The sequence below is a fragment of the Centroberyx affinis genome, unplaced genomic scaffold, assembly GCF_046629955.1.
Source record: "Centroberyx affinis isolate AG114_WGS23_722 - 3 ecotype Tasmania unplaced genomic scaffold, CSIRO-AGI_Caff_v1 ptg000129l_1, whole genome shotgun sequence".
In the NCBI taxonomy this organism is placed as follows: Eukaryota; Metazoa; Chordata; class Actinopteri; order Beryciformes; family Berycidae; genus Centroberyx; species Centroberyx affinis.
This window is the reverse complement of record NW_027278829.1, coordinates 166764-184266: the sequence shown is the minus strand read 5'-3', so window position 1 is coordinate 184266 and position 17503 is coordinate 166764. Positions and strand designations below refer to the sequence as shown.

The following is a 17503-nucleotide window of genomic DNA, read 5'->3' as shown; positions in this document are numbered from 1 at the left end:
TTCATTGGCAATGACGATTTGTGAATTCATCCCTTGCAGAATGGTGACGGACGTGCAGCTGGCCATATTTGCCAACATGCTTGGCGTGTCATTGTTCCTACTGGTTGTGTTATACCACTACGTTGCAGTCAACAACCCCAAGAAACAGGAATAGAGATTCCCACCATGCCCCCCAGTATGTGTGGAGAGGTGAGCGCAATCTCTGGACCAGATTGATTTAAAGCCTTTGCCTTCATAGGGAGCGATGGCTATCCAAAGTGGTTCGTCGCTTTGATATTTTTTAGGACAATTTGCCGTTCTCTCGTTCAGCTCAACTCTGTGCCATCTTGACCCTAAAGTCTGCAGGTTTTCATTTCAACCAAACACCACAGCAGCTGATTTCGCTAACTAGTTCCACTTCTGGTTGAAGGTGTGCTGATCAGCGAAATCGGCTGGTGTAGTGTTATGTTGGAATGAAAACCTGCATCCTTTTATGTTATGATGGCACATGGTTGAAAACTGATGCTCTAGTTGAGGGGTTCTTGAACTTTTTCAGTCTTGGTCCCAAACTGAGTAAATTTATTCTCACCCTGAGGCTCAGGCACATCACAGTTTACTAGACCCACCACACTGCTCCAGCTCTCTCCATGTATATTTCTGTTTTTCCATCACCTTTAATACACACCTTCTTTTGACTGTAATGGTGTTTTTGGTCTGTGGACTTGCTCCTAAATATCCACAACTGTTGAGTTGACACTCCGTTATGAACATCAATAAAAAATGTGGAAAGGTCACACATGAATATTTATTGGTGACTTTACATAGCTGTAACAACACATACTCTGTAGCACTTTCAGCTACAAATAGGACCGTTGTTCCCAAGGTTTATAATGGCTGCCCACTCTTCTGTGAACCCTGTACCCTCTTTAACACTGTTTCCATTCTCCTCCACAGGTGAGAGGAGGAGTGTCACCACCCTGGAGACAACATTCCCCTCCTCCCAGTCCTCTTTCCTATAGATGAATTTCCACGTTGTCAAGCTTGCACAAGAGTGTTTTTCTAATAAAATATGTGAGAATGCCATTTGCATCACTGCATGAGTAAATTATTTACGTTTATTAAGTTAATTAAGTATGTATATTATGCATGCACACTAGATGCATCCTTATTGGGCTACAATGTGCAAAATCATTTAAAAAAAAACGAAGCACAGTAACACCAGAACGTTTATTTCAAGTTCAAACACAGTATTATCTTAGTCACAGTATCTCAGTAATTTGGTAAAAACCATTCCACTTATTGTGTAACGATATGCTCATTACATTAAGACAAACACAACAAGAAAGCTTGCAACACACTTTGCCTGACAGAAAATATTTATATTTTTATCTTATTGTTATAAAGGACCTGTTGCTATATTGGTGTGCTGTTGAGCATAAAGCTCCAAAGGAATGTGTGACAGGGAAAATAGAGCCTCTGCATACAATTTATGCAGAGGCTCTTAGCACACTGGAATAAGTAGAGGAAATACACAATTAACTCACACATTCTTTTAAAAAGCCGCAGTTTAAAAATCAGTTAAACTGGGAGGAAAAAGTTTTAAAGGTGCTTACCGGTGTGAATAAAGGTCAGCCCTCTACTCTGAAAAGTGTCTGGCCGTCTGGAGTAACAGGTACTTAGCAGTGCAAAACAGTATAGGTCTGAGTGCATTTAACACAACTTTGAGGGGAAAAAACAAGGAAAGGACACCAAAATTAAAAGAGCACAAACAAGAGGTACAACGTGGGTGATTGTAGCTGAAATGTTAAAGGATTGTGACCAGATAGGCCCTACTTCAAGTATCTGTTGTGGTTTGGAAAATCTAGATGGGGAAAGTGAATGTGTTCCTCTCCCCTACCTCAACACCTAGCGTTGTTGAGCAAGGCACTTGACCTCCACCTGCTCCAGTGGAGTAGCTCAGTGCCCAACAGTAGAAGACCGGGCAGCTGCTAGGTGTGAATGCAAGCAGCTGTATGATGTGAAGCAGGGTGCTGCTGGAAAAAAAAGCATGCATGTCCAGGAAACCCTACCTGGATAAATGTAAAAAAAAAAAAAAAAAACTTGTACATGTATCATGCCCCTAATTTGCCCTCTTGTGATGACAATATCCTCTCCTTATCTTCCTGTCTAGCTTGAATATCACATTTTCTAGTTTTAAATGGTTTTGATCACAATATGGCCATTTAGTCTCACAGTAAGCAGCCACAAACAGACATGTAGACCGGCGTCTCAGTTCCTGAGAGAGCAGGTGTGCAGTTCCTACGCCTCTCCACACAGGGGCGCTGTCTCACACACATTCACAGGCTCGGGCAGCGAGATCACTGGACTTCCTTCAACCTTGGAAAACAACAAGGCACAGCCTCGTCAAGTCTTAGTCATTTGATGTATTCTTGTTGAGTACAGTCTGTGTTTAAGTTAATGCTGTGTGTGTATCTGTTTTCACCTGTTGCAGTTTTTCTTCAGTCTCTGTTGTGGTTTCTGTGATAGCATCTCCTTTATATAGTAAACTCCTGTCTGTGCTCTTCATAAGTGCTTTAGAGGCCAGCTGTATGGGACCCTCTTTTCCTGATACACCTGCAGAGAGAAAACACGTGAGCTGTGGATAGGTGCACTGTGCGTTTAGGAAAAGCGTCACTTAAAAAGCAATCAGCTGCAGAGTACTGGAAACTTATTGAACAAAGGCAAAAGTCCCACATGCTCTCTATATGCTGTGGCACTTATTTGTGGATCAATATTTCAGGTGTATTGCCTGCATCAGAGTGAAAAGCAAGGAAATGTGGTCGAATTTTCGAAGGAAAAAACAAGTGGACCGAAGGGCAGCCAGAAGTAAGTTTGTAGTTTTACAAACTTTGTATAAAAAAAAAAAATTCAATGGCTCACAGAAAAAATAAATAAAAAAATTGTGACTCCCTGTGATCAAGGCTAAATTGTGTTGTAATTACTGCTTGGGATCAATCCATCATTATATGCAGTATATCTACCTCTAGGGCATAAAGACTATATTCACCTGTACGCCTAAATACAACTGACTTTGCTGAGAAGTTAAATTAGTTGTTTTTTGGCTGGTGTGATTGTTTTAACAATGAGGACAAAGAAGGTATATAATCAGAAACTTGCTTCAAGTTCATGTGAAATCCATCTTATATTAGATGAGTCATTTGCATTTCATTTTATCTCACTACCCCAGTACTTTTTCCACTGACTATCTTGAATGGTGGAATCCCTGTCTACAGGTCAGATAACTCTCTCTAGGCCAGACGGAGGTAATATGTCAGTAACTTGTGTGAGTTTGTACACATGCCTGACAGAGACAGGTGTCGGCGGAGGCCAGGTTTGATGAGTTTCCAGACCCTCATGGTAGCCGACTCCTCCTTGACTCCAGAAGAAGTGGGGTTATTGCTGGAAGGGGAGGAGTTCATGTCATATGTGGGAGGGGTTTCTGTTGACCCCACCCTCCGGATGGGGATGCGGCTCATCCGAGGTTGCAGCTCACACCTGGGCAGGCAACAGAAAAGGTTATTGTGTAAATCAGCGTTTTCACCACCCATTAATGAATCAGGGTGTGGAGAAGACTAAAGGCCATGATTCACAATCTACAACTGAGGCAATGCATCATCATCATCATAATTTTCTTCCTCATTGCGCATTGTGCTTTCCACATCGATTTCATCCGATTTGCCAATTCCCATCCTTGCTGCAGACCATATTGCTCATTTCCTTTGCATCAAAATATTCCCTGTGGGATTATAAACAGCTCCATAACAGAGAGCACACTCAAAACATTTGACTCACTTGGTGAATTCGATGGAGGAAAGGATGTGATCGGGCCCCATTTTTTTAGCAGTCTGCAACAGATGGAGAGACTAGAGTGAGATTAGGACTAAAGTCTATAATATACAGTGTATGGCAGAACAAAGGGGTAATACATGAGTTGAAGGTGGTTTGCTCTCAGCCAGGTAAACTAACCTCTGTGTGCGCCTCTGCAGGGTGATGAGTGAACGTAAGACTCCGCCCCCCTCTCCCCCCTCGCCCCGGCCGCATGGGGAAAAGCCTCCTGGACCGACCCACTGAACTGGGTCCGCCGGCCTGAAGGTCTGGGCAGCTGAGGCCTGTCAACCAGAGGAAGTGACATCACAACGAGGAACAGGGGGAAGAGAGGAGAAACAGTGGGCGACAGATGAATAACACATCATTCAGAGATGGGACACCTAATCCAAGTAAACAAAAAATAAGGAAATTGAAATATTTGTGAAACTGCAATGCGCTGTTGACTGACTGCTGATGATGCATCAATGGTCATAACAGTACAGTGTTATAGATAACGTGCCTACTCATCTGTGCATGTGCCTACAATACATGGCGTCAGTGTAAATCTTCTGCCTGAGCTGAAAATGCTGTGATACTTTAATCTCCTGATCGCTGCAACATGTGGTTACACAGCTGTGGCACCTATGGTTCTGTATCTACAACAGATCCTTCCCTTCCTCTGATATACATTAGTGGTTTGACTGACGGTTTCTCATCCAATACTAGCTGAGAGATTTGCCTTCCAAGCAGCTTTGACATGACTGTTACCAACTACACTCTAGACAGAAGCTGAAAAAAAGAGGGATTATGGCTCACTTTGTTGAGAGTGCAGCATACATAACTGTTTGAGATAGAGACGGATTTATCAGTAGAGTGTCTAAACAATCTAAATAATCTGAAACAAACTAATTGGACACACACACACATACACACACAGCGTCAACAGAGAGTAGAGGACCCACACACGGTAGTTTCTCCACAAAGGGATAGTTTTTATTCAAGAGGTTAAACAGAGAGGGGGTAAAAGACAGCAACACACTCAAGAGGGTGATATTGGTAAAGATGTTACAGACAAACACATAACCATAGTCTGGTATAGAAGTTTAGCACCACGTTGAAGGAAACGGCACAATTCTCATAAGGAATATAATGCAGAAAGACCTAGTGAGAATGTGAATATGCATGTGTTTCTGCCCAAAGCTTTTCCTGTCATTTTGAATGAAGCCACAAGCTTTAGGACTGAAACTATCTGGAAACAGGACATCAAAGTTCACAGTGCAAAAGCAGATTAAAACTACACTCTGAATAGTTATTGGGACATTGGTTCTGAACTGAAAGCTCATACTACACCCTCCCCACTACAGTGTATGCAGTGAGCAGAGGCTACATGAGAACTATCAACATAGTAAATGTTAAAGGTGCATTAAGTAAGATTTTTACTGCCCCACAGCACAAAATAACCATATCTGCGGGGGTTGATAGGGTTGTTGATCAATACCAATGACTCAATGATTACTTCATCAGGTTTATAGCTTTCAAAAACTCTCTTTCCGGCCCGTACTCTCTGTTTTGGAACATTTTGAACTACTCAAAGATGGAGGACGATGCCAGGAGCGAGCAACTGCCGTCGCAATGCATTTCTTTTTCAAGCCAAAAAAGCACACAACAAAGCAGTATTATATTGCAATGTGACATTTTACCTTTTCACTAGGAAGTTTCTGTTTGATCTCTGCTCTAATTAGCTAGCTTATTCATTCTTATTCTGTATTTCTGTCAATTAGACCTATTGATGTCACAATTCCTCGGTCGCTGATACAGGTCAATAAAAGTCATAAATTACTTAATGCCCCTTTAATCCATAATCCAAACATTATTACCTGTAGTCATATTATGTCCCAAAATTGAGTCATTTAACTGGCATTAAACTTGATATTGTTCTAGGCGTGTATACTCAAATGCCCAGTAAATTGGAAATGAACTTTCAGTCACTTTTGTTTTCACTTCTTCATTGCCTCTTGTGAGGATAAGTTTCTCCGGTTCAAGGACAGAGGAGATGAGGAGGCAAGGGAGGGAAGCCACCATCAGATCACACTGGAATCCAGTTGCTCTAGCAAAGAGAATGGCTGGAGACTCAAGCACCTACTGTTTACAACAAAGACCAGAGCAAGGCACACCATAGCTACACTGACACACAGCACTGGAACAGACGATAGCTACAGCAAGGAAAGGCCATTGAGAATGTGCTCACTCTAAAACTTCTCTCATGAGCCAGATACTGTATATCTGAATGTTATATTTATCACAGAAATGACTGGGCTAGTTTATCTACTGGTCAGATAAACTTTTCCAGGTCACAGACACAGTACCTCCTCTCCTAAAACACAGACAATCTCTGCTTAGGCCAATCAAATCTCTATGACGTATAGATCTGGAGACTATCATCAAGTACTGGGATGACAGCATGTGAACTAGATTATAGACAAGACACTATAATCTCACATATGATCACACTCCACAAGGCCTATATGTAGTCCAACTGAGACTCAATGAACATTACGAGATAAAGTTTCTCATCTCTGCTAACCACAGAATATATCAGCTTTAACCATCTATAGCCTACTACATACCTGCCATGATGAACTTTGTGGTTCAGATACTACTAAAAATCCACCTTGAACTGCTATACACCCAATATACACTAGAAAACACACACAGATGTGCTTGAATAAATAATGAACATCACCAACATTATAAATGAGGAATTTAACCGCTTCTTCAGCTGTTTACTGAAGAGATATGTGGGTAAAAAAACCTCAGAACTTTATTTACACCTAACATGACATTGGGGTTTTCCTTAGTTTCATTTTCCTTTACATATATATATACACAGTATATATATATATATATATATAAACACTACATATATACTATATACATATATATATATATATATATATATATATATATATATATATATATATATATAAACACTACCCAACACCAACTTAGTCAAACTGTTGGAACACTGAACCAAACTAATTATTTTTAGATTATATTGCTTGTATTGCAACTTCAAAATTCAAAACTCTTTACACAGCAACTCTAAGGTTTCCCCTTCCTTATAAGGATTAAAGCCATTGATGATCCACATGTTTCTGGCAGTATTCTATGACCGTCATGATGTCGCCGTGACGCTCCTTCAAAATTAGCTAATTTCAGAAGCCAGGATTGGACTGACATTGGAATGATACAGGTTTCACATCTATGAAACGAGTCAATAATAGAAATGAATCATTGGCTTACATACAAAAATAAAACGGCGGTCCTTTTTTGAACAGGATTTTCATTCTCTAACAAGTAAATCCAGAGTATGCTCAGTCCTACTCCATGAAACTAGCTATAAATATGAGTGTACTGGCAGGCTGTTGGCGGCCTCTGCCTTGCACTGTTGTATATATAAACATGTAAAAGTAAAATAAAATACACTGGAAAAATATAAATAACTCAAAATATCAGAAGGTGCATTAAAAGATTTTACAGAAACATATTATAAGCCACAGTATGCCAATTCTGAAAACCCCTTTTCTCAAAAAGAAAAATGAAATATACAGTGCATTCAGAATGCAATTGATCACTCATTCACTCACAGAGTATTGAAAGAACAACATGACAAAAGCAAAGCCACTTCCTTCAAGTTAACAGGGATCTGATCATGAACAGAAAAACCAAGGATAAAACACAAGGAAACAGTTTGATCCCATTAGAAATGTTATTTACCAAATATCTACACAGTAACTTAGTAATTCTTCTTAGCTTATTACTTGGCTACAAACTGAAAAGAAGGCTTGTTCTGAGTGTATTCCATTAGTATAGTATTTCTAGTATTCTTATATACTGCTAGCGCTACCAGACAGTGAAGGCTATGAAGCCCAGCGTCTGTCGCTCTTCGCTAGGCTAACACACACACTGGCCAGTCTGCTTTATGTACAGAAAATAAACCCACAAAATCTCTACAGTAGTGTGTTATCCAAAGCTTGATAGCGCAAGGTTGGCAATGGTTTTATTGTGTTTTTATTTATTTACCCTAAGGTGCAGAATAGATACTGTAGAGATATAATTACACAGATTATGTGAAAAGGCAAAAGGAAAAAAAAGAGGAATGTAAAATAGTTGAGAAAAAGTTAGGGCTAGCACCAATTATCTTTCAGCTGCACACGCACACCAGACCAGGTATTAGTTAGCGCTTGATTTAATCTCCTTGGAACACCAGGCGGGTGGGGTTTACTACATCCAAGACAATTGAGAGTTTCAGATTAAGTTGTGAATTGCAGAATCCTACTTAAACAATCTAAACTTTGTTCTGTCTGCTCTCTATATAATTGTTCAATGTGGCAAATCCCACTCATCTGGTACTCCAAGTAATTTAAAGCATTTACACTCACTCAATACACACGTACACACACACATCAACACATCAACACATGCCCAAGCACACATACGGTAGGTTCTATTCAGTCCTGGGTGGGCCCAGTTGGAGAGTTGGTGGCCTGCGGGGGCGGCAGACCCTGGATGAGCAGGGGGCTCAGTTTGGAGAGCAGCCCGGGGCGGGGCAGTGCCTGCAGGGAGGGGAGCAGGGTGGAGAGGCTGGGGGGCTGGAGGGAGTACAGACCTGTCATACTGACGGAGGGCGGCAGGGAACAGGAGCCTGCTGCACAGACGGAGGAGGACGAGGACGAAGAGGAGGAAGGGGGTGAGAGTGGGGGGCGGGCGGGTGTGTGGCTGTTGCTAGGAGACCGGAGGACGGAGCGGTGGTGGGGGGGGCGTCTCTTCTCCTGAGGCTTAGCTTCTACAGAGAGAGAGGCACACACACACACACGCACACACACATACACAAACACAGACACACACACACCAGCTCAGACACATGCAGGGGAAGTGCATTCACACACAACCACACACACATACACACAATCACACATAGCTACCTGTCCAAGTTGCCCTTCAACTCAATGTGTTGAAAAATCTTTGGGTGCTTTTGGGATTGAGTTTTGGAGGGTCCACTGACCAAATAGGACTGTACTGGAGAGATACACAGCCATGCTAACAAGACATAAGTAAATTCTAAATAAAGCCAATTGATGAGATTTTGGTCAGAATCAATCTTTATGGTGGAAAAAGATAAAAATAGAGAAAATAGGGTCCTGGTTGAAAATGGATAGAGTTACGCTTCAAGCCTTTTTCTACCCAAATTAGCAATTTAGTCGTGGACCATTGAAACAGGGCTCATTAAACCATTCAAGTGCTCTTGTCATGTGGGGGGCGGGGAAGAAAATAAGACTGTAACCCATGGGTCCTAAGTTTTCATCTTCAGTCAGGGCAGGGCTAACTTTGAAGGTAACAAAATGCATGCAGAAGTAGAGGCCCTGGGGCCATGCTAAGGTCATGCAGGGGTCAAGCTGAGGTTAGAGGCTGGAGACACCCAAGATATGAACGCATTCGTTAATGTCTCTAAAATCAAGCCAATCCCAGGTCTTGGACTGATGTTACATCACCACCACAGTGACACAGTAGTCAATTATCACATAGATAATCTAGCTTCAATACTGGTCTTAGCTTCACTAAAGAACATCAACAGTCACCAACATAAGCAGTCATCAGCTTTCACAACAATACTAATAGCAAGAAGACAGATGGATAGTGAGAAAGAGAGAAAAAAACGATGTGTGATACAGAGAAAGAACAGGAGGAGACTGGAGGAACACCCAGGGAGAGAAGGGACAGAAAATGCAAGAGAAGACAGCGACAGAGGCAGATGGAGGACAGATCATCTTACCCCTGACTGGGCCGAGTGTCTTGTTGCCTCCGCGGGCGCTGGTGTGCGTGTTGTGCTGCGTGTGCGTCCGGGGTGGGGGGCAGCCAAAAGTGAAGCTGGGGGAGGTGTGAATCTTCGGGGAGGGCGTCTGACTGCTGCTACTGTGGCTGTTGGAGCGAACGCGACTCAGGGCGTTCTCCGACACCGAGCTGGACAGAGAGCTGCCCGGAAAAACAAGACACACACACACGCAACACACATTCGAAAAGGTTATTTGTGAATAGCAAAGAGGAGGACAGAAGAGGTCATTTGTGGCTGTTTGGGTCAATAAAGAGGTGTTTTCTATACAAATCACCACAAGTGCTGTGGTATCCTTTTGAGAGGAAAGAATTGGATTTTATATATTTGTATTTAGCATACAGTCTTATCCAGAGCAACCTACAATACATGAGCAGATCTAGATCGAGATTCAGTGTCTTGCTCATGGACATTTCAACAGGACACACGGCTATTCTATAATGTGTCTGTGTGTGCGAACTCACTTGCTGAAGCTCTTTGGTGGCGACGCCTTGCTGCCGCTGTGGTGTATTCGCGGCGGAGCGTGAGCGTGGATGTGTGTGTTCAGGCCCTTGGTGTTGCGGACATGTTTGAGGATCCAGGCTCGGAGGTTCGTCAGGCAGCTGTGCTCTGACAGCACCAGCCGCGGCCAGGGGTTACACTCTGCCATGTCCAGGGCCGCGATGGCCACGGCACGCCCCACCTGACGCACATGCAAAATACAGTTAAATTCAATTCAGTTTACAGACAGCGTTTACAATGAAAACAGAGAATAAAAAATATATATTACATATACCAAAAATACAATACTTAAAAAAATAATCACAAAATATACCGTAATGTATAAACAGCAGTTGATAAAACTAGACAGGGAGTCAATAGCTGCTCATGTGGAAATCAGTGTGTGTATCTAAAAAACCTGCAATCTTGAAACCGATAAAAAACAAAAAATCACATTTCTGACTAAATGAGAAGGAACACCAATCCTTTGCAGTGCACTTGTGTTCCTACCTGTTCAAATATTTCTGGAGTGTATTTTGGGGGGAATGATGGAGGTGGAGGGGGTGTTGCCCGTCCGTTGTCATGGCAGGCAGGTGGAATGGTGTTCATTGTTCTTCCTGTGTTGTAATTGCACTCCAAAGTATAGCTGGGTGGAGAGCAGACAACACAAGCATGATTATAGGAATAAGTTTAATAGAGAGAAATAGAGAATATAAGACTTTATTTCCAATTGAGTGAATTAATTGAGAGAGCAATTCAATAACTGAAACAAAAATCATTACATCTGAATTTTGCCTACAGGTCATTAGCTGGTGATGGATTGAACCTTATCCGTTTCCTGGTAATCCAGTTTTTCCCCTCACTTTTTTTACACTACATGCACATTTTTTTAACTGCCATGTAAACTGTGTTTTGACCTTGGGATCAAGCCAAACCATGCACTGCAAAATGCACTATAAAACAATAAAGATACATGAATGACAGTGGCATAAAAAATCATCTCTGAAGTCTTGAAAAGCTTACTCTCCAAAACTCAAAAAAGGTGGTGAAAATAGGTAAAAGGTTTCCACAAGCTATTTGAATTGACTAAATTGAACAAGAACTGTCTTCATCTGTGGTGTGTATCCACCGCTCTCTGACCTGTGCAGCAGCCCTATGGCCTTGTGAATGGCCACCCGCCCGCTGCCTTCTTTAGACTGGCCATCCCTCTTGTCCCTTGCGTACATGTTCTTCTCTGAGAAGTTACAGCCCAGGAAATCAAAGTGGGCAGAGTTCACGGCGATCAGCCTTGGATACAGCATGTTCTCTACCTGCAGAGGGAGGAAGCAGAGCGCACAGGGCTATAAGATATTAATAGCCCATCAACTGTGGTTGCTAGATAGGGAAAAACAAACATTGAATCCAGGATACTATTAAAAGCATGACTAACCAAAAACAATGACATCTGAATGTAATTTGATGGTTTTCCTGAAATATGGAAGCAAAGGGGGGGGCTAAATAAATAAAATAATTTTCACCTGCTGGCTCTCGTCGGGAAGGCTATTTCCATACATGAAGCATCCCCGTTTGGAGGCGTGGCCATGCAAGTCCACATAATAGGCCACACCTCCTTCGTGGGGTGGGATTGGCTCCTCTTCCACCTCTTGTGTGACTGACACCTCTACAGTAACTGGGGCCACCGTCTCTGAGGAGCTTGACGAACTGTTCTGGTCCCCCTTCCCCATCTCTGTGGGGACCCAGGCGTTCTCCTCTGTCACCATGGGAACCTCCGGCTGGGCAGGATTTGCGTCCTTCTCTGCGTTCCGTTGGTTCAGGCTGACTTCAAGGGCAGTGAGGGGAGGAGCTTGATGCTGATTGGTGGGCTTGGCGTTGAGGGGAACCGTGTGGGTGTGTGCTGGGCTGTTAGCGTGAGTGCTGGAGTGTGTGTTCTGCAGGCGGTTGTGTGAGTGGTGGTAGAGCAACAGTGTTTTGGCTGCATAGATGGAAGGGTGCAGCTCAGGGCTGGGGTTCAGGTACTGTCTGTTCAAGTTCACACCCCTGGAGTCAGTCCTACATAACGGAGAGAGACGTTACTACAACAATAACAGTCTTAGGAAATGATCACACTAACCACGACTCACAATGAAACTGAAACCTTACCACACACTTCCCCATTGTTTCTGTTCTGATAGTTTCAGAGCACAGCCAACACTTCTCAGAAACACTATATAATGCGCACAATTGAAGCTGAACTTGATCCAACTTCAGCATGCTATGTGCCATGCTTAAGCTTGGTTTTCTATGGCAACATTAATAACAACCACTAAGTAGTGTACTTGCTGGCTAGCAAGCAGAATGGTGTGCTTCAGGTTTAACACTTTCAGTCTGACCATCAAATTTATTGTGAATATTGGTCTAGCAGTAATGTTAAATACACAACATTTTCAAAAGGTGTGACGTTTATGTAGCAGTTACCCACATTTCTGCGCAGTCAATTTGTTTTCTCAACAAAGTATACATACATGAGAAAAAAAAAAAAAACAAGAGAGGGCTAGAACGATATCTTACTAGCTGTCCAGTTACAATTGGTTTAGTTAGCAAATAATCAATAATCCATAACTAGGCATTCTTTATGGGCTCATAAAAAAACCTGGTTTACCTGGTTTACTAGCATTGTAGTATTACTGAGAAATACTGAAAAATTCTGTTTAACAGCCATGGACAAATAAGAACACAAAAACTTACAAGAAACAAGCAGTGCATAATCCAAACCATTCAATCCCAATAGAAGAGTCTGGACTGTACTGATGCTAACTGATCCCAGAGCCAGAAGATGCTTACGCTGTTGTGAGGATAGTGTATGCGTGTGCACGTGCTAGTCATACCTGTAGTGCCCGCGGACCACCCCATCTGGGTTGAGCATGGGAATGAGCTTGAAGACAAACATGTTTCTAAGTGCGTGAGCGCGTGGGTCGTCCCTTCTCAAGATGAAGCTGAGGAAACCATTAAACACAAAGGATGAGGGAGTCTCCCCGGGGTGCACTCGACTGCTGAGGAAAAACACCTGGAAAAAACACAAACACACACACAAATACTCAGTCAGCTTCACCGAGAGCATTGCTAAAAGATTCCACATCACTTTCATAATAACTGATATACTTACAGGCTGGTACTTACTTATCAAACACTTATAAAGACATAAAGGTGTCAATCATTACGAAAGGCAATACTTGGTGGAAAAAAACATGTGACAGAGAGAAAGGGGAAGCAGATAAGCAGACAGATAAGATAGAGTGGGGAGAGTTAGGGATTGGGTGTTTGTGATCAAGCGATACCCTTTTGCCGGTGAAGCGGTGAGGTCGCGGAGTATTGGTGTCAGGAAACAGCTTGGGCAGGCGGGGCTCTCTCTCCTCTTGCATCCCACTGCAGTTGGTCACAGTCAGCAGGTCCACCCTGTTGCCATCCAGAGAGTGGCACAGCAGCTCCCTGTGGTAATACACACTGCCCGGTGCACTGGGTTGGGGATGGAAATTGGAGAGAGAGAAAGTTAATAGTGGAAGAGAGAGGGGAGAGCGAGAGAGCGAGGGAGACAGAGAGAGAGATAGACAGACGGAGTAGTAGCAAGTAACATAATTTTATGAACAAAATGGTACCAAACAACATGTTCTTTGTGTGTGTGTGTGTGTGTGTGTGTGTGTGTGTGTGTGTGTGTGTGTGGGGGGGGGGGGGGGGTATGACTTAAGTCACTTTCAGGGACACAAACCAGACTTAAGACCAGTTGATTGGGGACGGCTTGTGCAATTGGGGATAAAAGCCATGTCCCCAATTGGTAAAAAGCTGATTTTTGGGTCAGTGGTTATGGTTAGGGTTAGGGTAAGGGTTAGGTTTAGGCAAGTAGTGATTATGGTTAGGGTAAGTCTCCAGGAAATGAATGTAAGTCTATGTAAATACCCCAAAAGTGACATAAGTAAGACTGTGTGTGTGTGTGTGTGTGTGTGCGTGTGTGTGTGTGTGTGTTCAGCTCTACCTGCTGGGGTTGAGTTGAGCAGCTCTGGGGTAGCTCTGGTCCAGCTGCAGCAGCATTTCCTGGCTCTCACTGTAGGAAAAAGGGTAGCAGAAGGAGAAGTAGGTGGTCGCCCCTCGCACCTCCAACAGCCGGTGGGTGAATGACAGGATAAACTGGTTATCCACCATCTGGATAACAACATAACAGAGGGAGAAGACATATAAGAGAAAAAAGTCCTGGAATAAGGAAATCATCCTGAAATGGGCCCAGGAGCAAACCTGGGTCCCAGGACCAAAATTACCACTACTACAAGTGGTGGTTATGAGGTAAAATCACTGAGCACATGACACAGTGTATGTTTGTGTGCATATGTGTCTGTATCTGTGGTGGGTGATTAGCCCTCCTCCCACCCTCCTCCAAATAGCCGCCCGAGTGTGTGTATACCTCAAAGGTGGGTCTGTCCCGGACCCTTTCCCAGTGGGTTTTGCCAGGTAGAGTGCGTACGAGGGGAGCCATGCCCTGGCTGTAGAGCTTACTCTGTTTGTTCATGTTCATCACATTGATCTTCAGTATCTTCCCGGATACTGCACCCCGCACACTGAAGTAAAACCATGACCTAACAAACAAACACATGATGTGGGACACCATAAGCAATGGAGCTATGTGTACAGGCTGTGCAGCAAGCAAACGGACAACTATCTATGAGGTACCATTGCTCACACCATTTCCTGCACCCATATGAATGACACAAAATGCTTAGTAGCAAGGGTGTAAAATGGCAGCCTCAAGCAAAGGAGAGCTGCCAGCTACCTGTTTCCGTTCTCCTGTTCTGTCCCAGCACAATCTGGCTGCGTCCATACATTGAACTCATAGTCAGGGGTGAGGTTAGGCCCTGAGGGGGCACTCCCAGTGGAGGGCGTGTCGGCAGGAGGGCAGGAGTTTCCCCTCTCCACCTTCTCCACACGTGCCAGGTTCCCTGAGTCGAAGCTGGAGCTGAACACCACATTGCCAAACCGAGCCTCCATGATTCTGGGCTTTGGCCTCTTCACCTCTTTCCCTTCAGGTCCTTGGCTAAATGCCAGCCAGCAGTCTGACACAGACAGCCTGTTATGGAAACAGACAACAAACACCTACATTTACATTTTGGCCATTTACAATTACAATTACAATTACAATTTCACATTTGGCAGACGCTTTTATCCAAAGCGACTTACACATGAGATTTGCATACAACACAAGCAAGTTTCTAGATAGGAGAGAACAACGAGAGTAAGTGGTATAGAACTAAGTTCTGGTCCAACAGGACAAAGGTGCTACGAGACAGTGCAACAAGCTAAGTTCTGGTCCAACAGGACATAGGTGCTACGAGGGAGTGCTACAAGGTTTAGCTAACGCTCATCCAAAGCAACGTACAATGATTGAGGTATCACATCAAAATCTATTTTTGACCAGCCGCTTCTTGTCACACCATTTTTGGTCAACATTTCCTTCAAGTAGTGATGGGTCAATTCACAAATACATCATTCATTTGAATGATACTATAAAGTGAACAAGTCAACTCACTTGGCCAAAGGAGGTAAATCTAAATTTCGGTTCAGTGCCTGCAGTTTGACTGCAATTTTAAACACAAAACACAAAGACACAAAGACAGTTGTTATCTGCAACCACAGTCATAACAAAATTGGCTGGCCTTTAGGGCGAGGTGATGTCACCACTGTTGTACTCTATAGAAGATGACCTTACCTGGCACCAAAGGCCAGCCAATAGCAGATGACCAGTTCAGTACCCTACTTTTCACCATTAGGTGTCAGGCTTCACCACAGATTTAGGTGGGGGTTTAGTTACTCTTTAATGAGCCAATTCTGTATTTCAGTCAATAAGCATTTAGCCCATTTCCACTTGTTATATGAGACAAGTTTTTTTGTATAGCTGCGAATTATTCATGACGGTAGACATTGTTTCTCAGATGTATTATTATTTAAGACTGGACTTGACCAAGCCTAATGAAAAAGCAAAGAAAAGTTAAGTTAGCCTCGGTTTAATTTAAGCTGACCTTATACTATTAGCTATTTAGCATTACTTCTAAAGTTGTGATCAATGGAAGCCCAAAAGAATCGAGTTATTTACAAGAATCGGTCTTTCCATCACTACCTCCTAGGTTTTTACATTGCTCGCGTTCTGACTCAAGATGCAATTAAATACAAGGACTTGCAGCGACATCCTGAGGCCGTTCAGGCTGCCACAGCGCAAGCAGCACCACAGCTCTCTCATAAATCACTTGCAAAAAATGTATCAATTACAGCCAAACTCCACATTTTGTATTGTGCCATTAAGCACTATTGCTGGCGCAGAGGTACTATAACAATTGTACTTGCTAAATCAGGGTACGATTGACAACACACCGGCCCAGCTGTTTGACTTTAGGACCGATAACACAAGCAATGACATCCATTATATGGCTAGCTGAGGAATCTACGGAATTAGGAGAATTGCTGTAGCAGCTATCAGCTGGAGTTACAACAACGAACAATGGTTTGATAACAGGTTAGCTAACGTTAGCTAACAAACGCTATTTTACTAGCCTTAGTGGTCAATGTCATAACACTACGCTATAACGTTAGATACATAGTAACGTCAAGTTAGCAAACGTTACTAGGCTAGCTATCAAGCTAGCAGCTGATGCTCGAAACGACACAGTATTGAGCGGATGCACGGATGTTTGTCGCTAGTTGTGTCACTAAATGCTAGCTGCACCAATGTCTTACAAATAAGACGACGAATAATCAGTCTTACTTGGCTACTTTCGATCGATGTCCATTTTTGTTTTCGCGTCCTTCTCGATCCTTAAACCGTAGCTCTTTATGCCGCATTCACGTCATATCGGATTTTCAGTAAAAACAATTGACTGAATGAGGAAAAAACGTTCTAGTCAACATCTTAGAGACAGGATGTGCGGGATTTTTACGGGTTCCAATATCCCCCACTTGGCGTCACGAATTGTGGAACTGTGTGTGTGTCAATACAAGCGGTAAACATAACGGGAAATCAACCGATGTCAGCAGTCAATGGTAATCGAAATTATCAGCTATTCACACCAAAAAAGTAACCCTACTTACGAAAACCGGCCAATATCGTCAGGCAGTTCGTTTATGGTTGAATATAAACAAATACATAAAGATGATTTTGGATTAGGTCGTTCTAACTAGTTAAACGTGTAACGCTTTCAAGTTATCAACGAGAGGCTATTCCGTTCTTCCGGGTATGACCTGAATGCAGCATTAAAACCCAAACAAACCCCCGGTGACGTTACGCCGTTCGCTGAT

General features: G+C 43.0%; 2 protein-coding genes across 2 annotated transcripts; one reads left to right on the top strand and one right to left on the bottom strand.

The window, feature by feature from the left end:
* Window positions 1–40: 40 nt before the first annotated feature.
* On the top strand, window positions 41–1062 carry ost4 (oligosaccharyltransferase complex subunit 4 (non-catalytic)). Its single transcript, XM_071529869.1, has 2 exons — window positions 41–189; window positions 934–1062. Exon 1 carries the CDS (start codon window positions 41–43, stop codon window positions 152–154), a length of 114 nt encoding a protein of 37 aa, XP_071385970.1. The 3' UTR covers window positions 155–189; window positions 934–1062.
* A 100-nt stretch (window positions 1063–1162) lies between these two features.
* agbl5 (AGBL carboxypeptidase 5) lies at window positions 1163–17018 on the bottom strand. Its single transcript, XM_071529867.1, has 17 exons — window positions 16974–17018; window positions 14991–15284; window positions 14625–14796; window positions 14202–14368; window positions 13510–13687; window positions 13060–13238; window positions 11713–12244; window positions 11336–11505; window positions 10706–10841; window positions 10180–10397; window positions 9659–9858; window positions 8495–8671; window positions 3985–4127; window positions 3811–3863; window positions 3320–3513; window positions 2462–2592; window positions 1163–2355 (listed from the first exon to the last, which is right to left on the bottom strand). Exons 2-17 carry the CDS (start codon window positions 15203–15205, stop codon window positions 2278–2280), a joined length of 2943 nt encoding a protein of 980 aa, XP_071385968.1. The 5' UTR covers window positions 15206–15284; window positions 16974–17018; the 3' UTR covers window positions 1163–2277.
* Window positions 17019–17503: the final 485 nt, after the last annotated feature.

Bases quoted from the DNA above. Each gene is read 5' to 3' on its own strand.
- ost4 (XM_071529869.1), top strand. From the start codon at position 41: ATGGTGACGGACGTGCAGCTGGCCATATTTGCCAACATGCTTGGCGTG.
- agbl5 (XM_071529867.1), bottom strand. From the start codon at position 15,205: ATGGAGGCTCGGTTTGGCAATGTGGTGTTCAGCTCCAGCTTCGACTCA. The intron at 13,239-13,509 runs GTATCGCTTGAT...TGTTTTTTCCAG, and splicing joins ACCGCTTCACCGGCAAAAGG to GTGTTTTTCCTCAGCAGTCG. The intron at 8,672-9,658 runs GTAAGATGATCT...CTCTCTCTGTAG, and splicing joins GACACTCGGCCCAGTCAGGG to AAGCTAAGCCTCAGGAGAAG.